The 12,793-nt window shown below is 35.9% G+C and overlaps 1 protein-coding gene across 1 annotated transcript in view; it reads right to left on the bottom strand.

Annotated features, from left to right (window-relative positions):
- Positions 1–12,793, bottom strand: part of LOC137655236 (glutamate receptor ionotropic, kainate 2-like) — a 240,098-nt gene that overhangs the window by 123,621 nt on the left and 103,684 nt on the right. The window contains exons 2-3 of the mRNA XM_068389123.1: positions 6,981–7,162; positions 6,642–6,746 (exon numbers count right to left, since the gene is read on the bottom strand). Of these exons, the coding sequence (XP_068245224.1) occupies positions 6,642–6,707 (66 nt within the window). The 5' untranslated portion in view covers positions 6,708–6,746; positions 6,981–7,162. The remainder of the gene's footprint in view (positions 1–6,641; positions 6,747–6,980; positions 7,163–12,793) is intronic.

The following is a 12,793-nucleotide window of genomic DNA, read 5'->3' on the forward strand; positions in this document are numbered from 1 at the left end:
TCGAACAGATTCTAAAGCAATTAATAATAAAAGCCATAATAGTTGTTACTAAAAATAAAAATATTAAATTTTACACACACTATATATATACATATATATATATATATATATATATATATATATATATATATTATATATATATATATTATATATATATATATATATATATTATATATATATATATATACACACACACAAACACACACATACATACACACACACACACACACACACATATATATATATATATATATATATATATATATATATATATATATATATACATATTTCTTATATATATATATATATATATATATATATATATATATATATATATATATTCAGCAAATTCAACATTCGTTGGAAAATCGAATTGCACTTAAATATACGTTATCAAAATGAAAATTCAAAAACTCCTAAAAATATGGGGAAAATTCTAAATGAACAAACAATTTTTGATGGATAGAACTTCGACTTTAACAAAGAAGTCTTGCAAAATTTGTAAAATCTTTCAGTAAATTGCACAGGATCACGAGACAGGTCCACTAGATCATAACAATGAGTCGGGTCCTAAGGACTGTCATCTCATGCCCAACATAGCTTGCATGCATCTATTACTATTATTACTATTAATTGCTAAGCTACAACCCTAGTTATAAAAGCAGAATGCTATAAGCCCAGGGGCTCCAACAGGAAAAATAGCCCAGTGAGGAAAGGAAAAAGGAAAAAATTAATATTTTAAGAATAACATTAAAATAAATATCTCCTACATAAACTATAAAAACTTTAACAAAACAAGAGGAAGAGAAATTAGATAGATTAGTGTGCCTGAGTGTACCCTCAAGCAAGAGAACTCTAACCCAAGATAATGGAAGACCATGGTGCAGAGGCTATGGCGCTACCCAAGACTAGAGAACAAAGGTTTGATTTTGGAGTGTCCTCCTAGAAGAGCTGCTTACCATAGCTAAAGTCTCTCTTCTACCCTTAACAAGAGGAGAGTAGCCGCTGAATAATTACAGTGCAGTAGTTAACCCCTTTGGTGAAGAAGAATTGTTTGGTAATCTCAGTGGTGTCAGGTGTATGAGGACAGAGGAGAATCTGTAAAGAATATGCCAGACTATTCGGTGTATGTGTAGGCAAAGGGAAAGTGAACCGTAACCAGAGAGAAGGATCCAATGTAGCACTGTCTGGTCAGTCAAAAGACCCCATAACTCTCTAACAGTAGTATCTCAAAGACTTACATAAAACTGAGTAGGGAAAGCTCAAAGATCTTCAATTCAGTACCTCCCTTTGGAGTGCTATCATTCATGACATTACAGTGTAGCAATCGTATAGTTGCTTTCTCTGTTGAAGTGTATGACACCACTGCTGTGATGTTTCGAAATCGCTTCTTCAGGACTTCGTGCAGCCTTAAATGAGATGCTTGCATGCCTTTTACGGAAATTTAGTTGGATCCAAACTCATTGAATCCCTGCTGGTATCATCAATCATCCTACTGTTTTAGCATTTCTCTGCAACGACGAGGTTTCTATATTAACATTCCTTAATCATTATTATAGTGTTTTATTAGGCAATTACCAAATGTTGTATAGATGGCCAATATTTCAATAAATATTTTCTTAATCTAACGCAACTCCTTTCTTCCTTACGGACATAGGAATGAAGAAAAAAGAAAACTGCAGCGGTGTTTTTAATTTGTCAACGAGGCTTGTAATTCTACTTTTTTAGGAAGCATGTAAGCATCTCGACCTCAGTTATGTTGGAAACTCGATGATAGCCTTAACTGACATTGATCTGTCACTTTAACACTCCTGTGCACTGCTTTCAATCAAGATGAAATAATAAGTCAATTACATATGTATAATGTGTAATTGAGTTAAATTACCTTTCAATTACGTATGTCCAATGTGTAATGGAGTTAAATTACCTCTATCCTCTAGCTGGCATGAAATGAGGATGACCGAGGTTAATACATTTATACACACCTCTATTGCCATTTTCGTAAAATATAGGACCCAATAGCTTTCTTTTTATTTTTAGGGACCCTTTTTTATAAAAGAATGTCCACTTAAAGTGGCTTATTTCACTTCCGAGGCTACTATATCACTACCATGAATTTCCACACGAGAGGAATCCCAGCAGAAATGAAAAGTTTTGGGACGATAAAAGAAAGGTAAAATAGCCTTTCTTTAGCTTTCCTAACTAACGGGGAGAAGCTATCAAAACTATTACTAGAAATTAGTCCCAATAAGAACCGGATGTCCAAAGTCGACGCCACCACCCACACATGCTGACCCTAGCTCACACCCTAATCAACAACCTTTACAGACACTCAAAAGCATCCATCAACAGCAGTTCTTCTACTACCCCTCCAGATTCGGGGCTGCTGCGAAGAAATGTACGGACAGTTGTCAGAGGCCAAAAAACTTGTTAGTAGGCCATAGCTTGTGGTGGTAGCCTCCCCTGTCACTAAACTTTTTTTTACATGATCCAGGTATGGGTGAGCATTTCTGGTAGACAATGGTGCTTGCTATTCCCTTATACCAATGTTACTCTTAAGTACACAACAGTCATTCCAAGCCTGCTGACGTCCACCTGGTAGCTGCCAATGGATCCGAGATCCCCACCCACAGGTACAAGACACACTCACTATCATTTGGGAGTGCTAAATACCATTGGAAGTTTCTTGTTCCCAACATTACATTGCCAATAATTAGAGTGAATTTCCTTGCTTATTTCCACCTCCTGGTTAATGTGGCTTATTGACATTTAGTCAACGCAGACTCATACTCGTCGACACCTCTTCAACAAACCAACGCCCTTTGACCTCGAACTCCACATCAGCACACCCATGGATGCCTACGGCCAGCTCCTCACATTGTATCTGGAGGTCTGTTGACCAGAACATTCCAAAATGCCCATGGTTCCTGCCAAGCACGGTACTCATCACCATATCAAGCCGACGAGGCCCAGGATGTTTGCAAGATTCAGGCATATGGCCCCGGGTAGTTTTGCAGCTGCTAAACTAACGTTCACCAAAATGAAAGAAATGACCTTTGCTAAAAGGCCTCAAGACCATGGTCATCATCCCTACACATCGTCTTGAAGGATAACTTCCTGTGCCCTTGGGGGGATTAGGGGCATCTGGACATGTAGACAGAACCAGATCCCTATCCCTTCCCCAGCATCGCCGATGTTACCTCCTACTTGCACACAGCGAAGGTGTTTTCCACTCTCGTCCTCATGAAGGGGTATTATCAGGTGTCCATGAACCCATTAGATATCTCCAAGACCACCATCACCACCACTGCTGCTCTCACTTTTTCCGTGCGACATGCCCCTCTCCAAGGTCTATACATGTTAGGTTTGGTCAAGGACGGGGATTAAGCCACTAGAGCCTGCAGGATGACGTATGCTGGCAGCTTGGTTCGCCACTCACCTGGGTGAAGTGGAGTCAGTCTATAACTGTTAATCATTTGAATCATTTAATTTCCTGTCTTATCTCCACGAAAAAAATATTTTGAAATGCCTCAAGTATGTGCTGTATTTGGTTGTTATAGTAGAGGAAAATAAGATAAAGATATCTCTTTCTATCGCTTCCCAAAAGATTAAAAAATTCAAAAGAAATGGGTACACTTCTGTTGCAGCGTATTAGAACGTACCATTTACAGAGGGATGTTTCTTTACTTGAAAACCAACATGATTCAGATAAATTGTGCTATGAGAGAACTTTATCACCAGGGTCATTGCACAACAAGGAACACAAAAAACTCTCTGAACTTCGGGGAAATTTTTTAACACTAGAAAGGGAACTCTACCTTTCAACGATGACACTTGCAGCATTCGATAATATCCTGGAAGAGTATTCTTTAGTTGCCCTTTCAGGAGGCTATGGAAAAAGAGGTTGTATTGTGAGAAAATTCCTTCAGTAACAGTTGTTAAGAACACTACTTGATTTGGATGAAAGAACCTGGATAGAATAGATTGCTAAATCCCAAGGAGCACTTGTTCTTCCTTGTGATGAATACCTTAATAAACAATTAGATGTTGTTTCAGTGCCACCATGGAGAGACGTTGTTAAATACTACAGTAATGAAGTCATTAAGAAATTGTCGATTGATGTTGAAAGTTCTTCTGGTAAATCAACACAACAGTTGTAATAGGTTATTATGTACGCTTTGGATTGATTTTTGTTAGATGTCAGTGTCCTTATATTGTACATATATTATCACATATATACCTTATATACGAAGTTTTCAATATCATTGTCTAATTTCCTTTTAAATGAATATCTGGTGTTATTAATTCACAAGCTGTAATGTTTAATTATTGATGATTTTTGTAAGCAATTTCGATTACAAAATTTTCTGTCGGATATTTTATTTCTTTAATAGAACTAAAAACACATTTCTACGCTGTCATTCAAAAAAACAAAAAACAATGAATAAAGAAATTTATTTCTCTCTCTCTCTCTCTCTCTCTCTCTCTCTCTCTCTCTCTCTCTCTCTCTCTCTCTCTCTCTCTCTCTCTCTCTCTCTACACATCACATACACACACATACATACAGAGTTAATATGAAACTGAAGTAGAGGAAAAGGATTAAGATATAATTGGTCTTTACTAGTAATGACTTCAAGGTTTTCTGATGATCTGTCAAAGATCTTAATATCTTCACACCTACTTGTGAAACCATTAAATGCCGATACAGATGAAAAGGGATTTCCCAAGGAGGGTTGGAAAAACTAGGCGGGTATGGAATTTAGAATTTCGTAGGACTTTCTGATTACCTTTTGGTCTTTCAGAGACATGCTAATCCGTCTTTTACTAGACCAGGTAAAAGAAACATCATCTACGAATGCCAAGAAAACCAAATTTATACGAAATAATATTATTTAATTACAAAAGAGAGGAAAACAGGGAGATAAGTATTTCATTTCCATATAGGTTAATGTCGGCACGTACCCGAGATGCCGCCAGATGTCAGCCCTTGACCGTGGGTCGGTGCTTGACCAGACCTTACATATATAGACATTGCCCCTCTCCTTCTCTCTACCATTGCCAGTGATATTGCTATTGGTGCTGTACTCGAGCAGGTGGTCAACGAATCAACAACCCCACCATTGACCTTCACTAGAAAACTGTCCAAGGCGGAATCTGGTTACTCTAGATTCAACCACGAATTGTTGGCTGTGCATTTGGCTGTCCATCACTTTAGCCACTATTTAGAGAGTAGCCTAGACCCTTCCTCATCTGCACAGACCCCATACCACTGGTGCACAACTTAACTTGACAGTCTGATGCCTGGTCCACCTGTCAACACAGATCATCTCTCCGCCGTGGCTGAATTAACATGGGTCCCCGGTAAAATGATTCTTGTTGCCGATGCCCTGTCAAGAAATACACTGACCGTTACTCACCTTCAATTTCCTTCCAACGCCTTGGTAGAAGCCTAATGAAAAGATGACACCCTGAGCCAACCTCCTCTTTGACGTCAATACTGGTAAGCCACGACTGTGGATACCTGCCCCTATGCACTGACAGGTGTTTTATTTAATCCATGGCCTCTCACATCCCTCACACCAATCTACTGCACAACAACTGAAGACAAAAATAATTTAGAACTGTATTAAATTACTTAAGATGTTAAGGATTGGGACCACACCTGTATTTTATGCTAAACTTCAAAAGTACATCAACACACAGATTCAAGTGTGGGCACCTTTCCTCAACCTCAGCATTGTTTTGCCCACATTCACGTCGTTTACTGTCATCTACCGCTTCACTCGTTAGCCTGAAGCCATCCCCGTGCAAATTGCAACATCTGCCTCATGTAAATCCGCCCTAATCTCAGTGTGGATAGTGAAAATTGGTATCCCTGAGCATATTACTTCTGACAGGGGTACCTCTTCCACCTCTCAATTGTGGACATCATTAGCAAATCTCCTGGGCATCACCCTATATCAGACGACCACCTAAATCCCTGGAGCCAACGGAATAGTTGAACGCTTTCACTGCACCCTCAAAGCAGCTTTGATGTCCCGCTGCAATGACTCCCACTGGTTTAATGAGCTTCTCTGGGTCCTCCTTGGATTAAGGACCACTTCTAAGGACACCCTGAATATCCCAGCAGCTGAAATGGTGCATAGTGATCAGTTGGTCGTCCCTGCTGATATTTTTCTGTCTGTAACCTCCTCCGACAATCTCCTGTGCCTACATCGCGTTGTGGGGAAATTTACTCCTTGCCAACAGACTCATAAGCCCCCGACAAAGCAACACATACCGAAAGATTTAAATACCACAACATATGTCTTCATGTGCACCAACACTTGTATGCCACTGCTTTCACCCTCTTACATGGTCCTTTTGCTTGATATCGTCGCAAGCCAAAATCTTTCTTAATTAACATTCATAGCAAAGAAGACTGGGTCTCCATTGATCAACTACAACCTGCGTATCTCTTGCAAGATGACCCGCCTGCATTTCGCCTTTCTAGGGCAGGATGCTCCGTTTCACATGTATGTCTGTTTTAAGTGGGGAGCCATGTAATGCATGTGTATTTTATACACTCTCGTACATTGTAATGCGATTTCTCTCTCTCTCTCAAACAAAAGGAATAGATTGAAACTATTTATCTCACTAACCTGATTATCCAACACCAGATATGGTTTATCTAAACTTGTTATAACATCTTCAATATTTCCAACCATCAGCCATGGATGATCCCTGATCAATGATTGTCCAGGAAACTGAAAAGAAAAAAGATAATCAGATGTCTTAATCATGGAAACAACAACTATACAAACATATCGAAGAAACGCACGTGAAGTAAAACAGGATTATGCTACAATAGATGTACGGAATATCAAAATATATATACGTATATATGTATATATATATATATATATATATATATATATATATATATATATATATATATATATATATATAGAGTTGTATCTATAATACTAACATAGCTGTACCTTAATGAAAGGAAGAAGATCTTGCGGTCGATTTAGACACCAGACGTTGATAACGGAGGCATACCCTCTTTTCAGAATTTGATCAATTTGTTCAGTGTCATTTACTCTCGAGACCGAGATACTGAGGATACTGTTCCCCCATAAACTTTTGAGGAAACCTGCTGTTAGGTTCACGTCGTCTCCTGTGAGAAAGAGAGAGAGAGAAAGATAAAGTTAGGCAATTTCAATGTCCACATTCAATAAGTGAAAAGTTACCAAACTTATCGAATTATTTATTCATGCGAAATCATAAATTCTATTTTCAACGTTAAAAAAAATCGAAAGAAAGGGTAAAAAATCTGTCTTCATACACAAGACGAAACCTAGAATTTTTCATATTCTAACAAATAAATAAATAAATACACACACAAACATATACACTGTATATATATATATATATATATATATATATATATATATATATATATATATATACACACACACATATATATATATATGTATGTGTATATATATATATATATATATATATATATATATATATATATATATATATATATATATATATACACACACACACTTCACAAACCTACAAACAGGAGACATCAACCGAATATCGAACACCCCTACCCTACACATCCTGCACCATTCACTCCTATGTTACATGCACTGTTTTGATTCCTGGCTCTTCCGTTTCTACAGCTATATATTGATTCAAAGACATAGGTTCAAATCCCTTCATAGATAAATGCACTTCTTGAATAAGATCCCAATTACTCACATTTTTCCCATATATATCACACACAGTACATACTGTATATAAATATATATATATATATATATATATATATATATATATATATATATATATATATATACACATACATACATACATACATATATATATATATATATATATATATATATATATATATATATATATATATATATATGTGAGTGTGTTTATTTATCTCACACAATATACACACATATATATATATATATATATATATATATATATGTGTGTGTGTGTGTGTGTGTGTAGGTATTTGTGTGTGTGTAATGTGCATTTCCATTCACAGTTAGTTTTACAATTAATAAAGTTGATAATTGTTATTCAAAATTTTTACTGTAATGCATGGTTCCAGACCTTAAGGGTGACCTGCAAACAGAGTACACAAAATCTTTAACATAATGAATCTATATCTGATTCATAATTTTGTAGTCCAAAAGTTATATCCCGGGGTGATATTCATTTCATCGTTAAGGTTTCTTTGTAGTTGAAAGAACGTTATCGTTTTGACAGTATGGTTGACGATGCAACATTAGGGCGGAGGACACTTTATTCAAATGATGAGCACAACATTTCTAGTCAGTATTCTTATTCTGGGGGACAATGACCACGTCTGGGTGGTTGCTTCTCGAAACACCGACCACCCTCGCTGAAAGATGAGTGAATTAAGCAGTTTCTTTTATATCAATATGATTACTTAAGAACATTTTAGAGGTTGTTCACTGCTTATTTACCAACATTTAACCACATCCACAAAACTGGATCAACGTCTGCCTTCAAACTTCGAAGAGGGGTTTTCTAACAGGAAAATAAACTCACCTTTACATCTTGAGCAGCTCCTAGATCAGGTCTAAAGATGCAAGTTATCACCGCATTGTTCGATTCATTTATGAATAATACAGAGAAAATTTTCTGATAACACTGCTTACCAATACAGAGCGTTTCAATCTTGCTGTATAGACGTCTAGTAATTCTCACCACAAAGAGATTTAGGCAACTTACTATTCATGCCTGTACTGAATAGTGTGTAGAACGGGTTAAATGCCCATTGAGCCATCTAGTAAAAGAAGTAATCATCTCGACAGCATAGTTCAATATTCATGGCCATTGATTGCAATATAAAATTAAATTTTTGATTAAATGGCCGAAGACACAAGCACTAAAAGAGAAAATAGAAAGCCAAAACTCAAAAATCTTTCTCTTTTACGTTTTCTTGTGAAAGCGAGTTGAAAATTCAGCCTCTCCAAGAAACCTCACCAAGATCCCCATTAACAGAAGGAAATAACGCAAAAATTTGGTTAAACTTTGTAATTATGCAAATAAATGTTCTTTAGTTATATGCTTTACTCGAGTGTTGGCCTAACATATTAGGCTACATGCTCTTATTATTCATGAAGATCAGAGCTTGATTGTGTATATATATATATATATATATATATATATATATATATATATATATATATATATATATATATATATATATATATAAACCACCTGGTTGTCACTCTAATTCGGATACACCTTATTTCCTTCAAGAGGTTAATTTATTTAAGAATAAATATTTTGATATCAGGGAGTTAATTTAGAAGATTCGGTACTTCCTAGACTTGCCGTTTAATATACAAAGTTTACACATAACCAACCAAAAAACGAAACCACAGCAAATTTCTCGTATGTGTACTATTGTGGCCAATAGTTTCTAACTCCGGGTGAAAAGTCCTCACCATCTACTGCTCCCTTTCGAGACGGCAGGTGAATTCTGACGTTACAGCCATTTAAACTAGATGCATTAACTGATCTTTACAGTAATATCTTTTTTAAAGGAAGTGATTACTGTGCAAGAAGAGAATCCCAGTTAACATTTTGAATACTGTCTATAAATCAAAATTATAAATTTTTGTTGTTGTCGTAGCCTGTTATCCTATGCACTGTCAGGGACAGTTTTTCACCTAGTGAAAACATGACTGACTTTATAACTAAATGCTTAGACATTTTACTTTTAACCTACAAATACAGACCTATAAGTTATAGAGAGTAAAAATCAAAGTTATACATAGAACAGTAGGACAATCATGAGTCACTCATATTCTGCTGATCGAACGATCGAATCTTGTAATGATACCAACACACTTAGCACTACCTACAGTATTTTTAAAAGGTCATTTTTAGGGCATACCAAATGAACTCTTTTTGGTTTTCTTCATATTACTGTGTTTTCTTTGGACTTAAAATCATAATCAAACTCCGAACATGCGTCTCTCTCTCTCTCTCTCTCTCTCTCTCTCTCTCTCTCTCTCTCTCTCTCTCTCTCTCTCTCTCTCTTATTCCCATCCGTATGCAATTTGAAAGTGATATTTTATATATTCTGTATTAGTAAAGAAAGTTATTGTCGATGAGTGTCGATGTTTAAGTTTCTAACAACTAAATTTATTTGTTTAAATTCTATAACGTTGGAAGGGATTATTTTCTGTTGCCACCTTTTGGTGGTGGTCAGTGTGTCCCTTTAGGTCGAATCAGGAACTTATGGTAGAGAGACGTTATTCTTATAATAAAGAATACTCGAAAATGAATAATGAATAAATGTTACAGATATATACTATACGTCTGAGTATATATATATATATACATACATACATACATACATACATACATACATACATACATACATACATATAAATATATATATATATATATATATATATATATAGAGAGAGAGAGAGAGAGAGAGAGAGAGAGAGAGAGAGAGAGAGAGAGAGAGAGAGAGAGAGAAATCATACTAATCAATGTCTTTTTGTCTTCCTATCCAGTCTTATCTTTCCCTTCAAACTGCTAAGCCGACGTTGAAAGTCTTCAGAAATTTCAAACTAAAATTCATAAATCAAATCACGTAGTTTATTATTATTATTATTATTATTATTATTATTATTATTATTATTATTATTATTATTATTATTATTAAAATAACGTAGTTTATTCTCTCTATTATTATTGTTGTATGATGATGATGATGATGATGAGTTACTAGGGCATACTGAAACGAAAGAAGAATTTTTCGCGATTCCTAAACGGCTTCGGAAGAAAATCTTCCCGGATCTCCAAATAGCTTCAGAAGAAATAGCTATAGACTTAGCAAGGAGTTCAGTATGACTCCAGAACATAAACTCTGAATGGCTTCGGAAGAAATCTTTCCCGGATCCCCAAATAGAATCAGAAGAAATAGCCGCAGACTTAGCATAGTTCTGAATGACTCCAGCACAGAATTTTCCCGGAGCTCCCTGACCGGCATCTGAAGAAAGTTTTCCCGGATTTCCAAAAGGCTTCAGAAGACATAGCCGTAATCTTAGCATCTATTTTTTTTTTCAAATGTAGGTTGCAACATCCTGCACCATGATTTGTATGCAGCTATGCATGTTTACGCAGTGAACATTGATATGTTGTTATTGGCCATTTACAGATTACTACATATGCACTACCATCTTTTATGATAATATAATCTCGGAAGATATATAGAAGGAGGTGATATAAGACCTGACATTGTGATCTGGAATAATGAAGAAAAAACAGCAAAGATTATTGACGTGGCTGTACCCAGTGATTTTGGCCTCAATAGAGCTGAGAGGCAGAAAATAACAAAATATCATGAACTAAAGAATGATCTGAAAAATATTTGGGAACTGAAAGAAATACGAATAATACCTGTGGTGGTGGGGGCAACAGGACTTGAGAAGAAAAACCTGAGACAATGCCTTGAAGCAATACCAAGTTTCCCAAGCATAAATAAGGTGCAGATAGCTGCTATCATAGGAACAGTGACCATCCTGAAAAGAGCCCTCGGATAAAAGGCTAGTGGAGTTTAGAGGTGCAACCGTAGACACTAGGTTGGGGTCCATTGCATCACTAATATAAAGTAAAACCAATTAAGGTATTAAGACAAAAGGGAGGAGGTATCACTTGACTCACAGAGCTCTCATTCTGGTGGAACAGAGACCTGACGGTGAGAGTTGTGTTACTACTACAAGAGGTCAAAGAGCCACTTTGACCTCAAAATGGAGGTCAAAGAAAATCTAATGCTAGAGGTACAACACTTCAAAATAATTGTCAAATAAAAACTAATGCTAGAGATTAAGCAATTAAAAATAGAGGTCAGAGGCCCTAGTATGGCATCTCAAAAAAAGAGGTCAAAGAAAATTCAATGCTAAAGATAAAACACTTCAAAATAGAGTTATAAAAAAAACTAATGCTAGGGGTAAAGCATTTCAAAATAGAAGAAAGACAGAATCTAATGCTAGAGGTAAAAAACTTTAAAATAGATGTCAAGTAAAATCTAATGCTATAGGTAAAGCATTTCAATATAGTGGTCAAAGAACCAATAATGCTAAAAACATGGCCCTTTGAAATAGAGGTCGAATAAAATTTTATGATAGAGGTGAAACACTTCAAAATAGAGGTCAAATAAAATATAAAGCTATAGGTAAAGCAATTGAAAATAGAGGTCAATTAACCTCTAGTGCTAAAAGTATGGCACCTCAAAATAGAGGTAAAATAAAATCTTCTGCTAGAGGTAAAGCACTTAAAAATAAAGGTCAAATAAAATCTAAGGCCAGAGGTAAAGCACTTGAAAATAGAGGTCAGAGCGCCCCTAAAGCTAAAAGTATGATACATCAAAATGGAGGTCAAAGACGATCTAATGCTAGAGGTAAAGCACTTAAAAATGGGTGACAAAGAGCCCCTAATGCTAAGAGTATGGCACCTCAATTTGGAGGTCAAATAAAATCTAATGCTTGAGGTAAAGCATTTTAAAATTAAGGTCAAAGAAAATCTAATGCTACAGGTAAAGCAATTATAAATGTGCAGCAAAAAGACCCTAAGGCTAAGAGTATGGTACCTCGAATTGGAGGTCAAAGAAAATCTAATGCTAGAAATAAAGCACTTCAAAATAGGGGTCAAAGAGCCAGTAATTCGAAAAGTATGGCACGTCAAAATAGAGGTTACATAAAATCTAATGCTAGAGTTAAAGCACTTA

Source organism: Palaemon carinicauda, chromosome 1, assembly GCF_036898095.1.
Source record: "Palaemon carinicauda isolate YSFRI2023 chromosome 1, ASM3689809v2, whole genome shotgun sequence".
In the NCBI taxonomy this organism is placed as follows: Eukaryota; Metazoa; Arthropoda; class Malacostraca; order Decapoda; family Palaemonidae; genus Palaemon; species Palaemon carinicauda.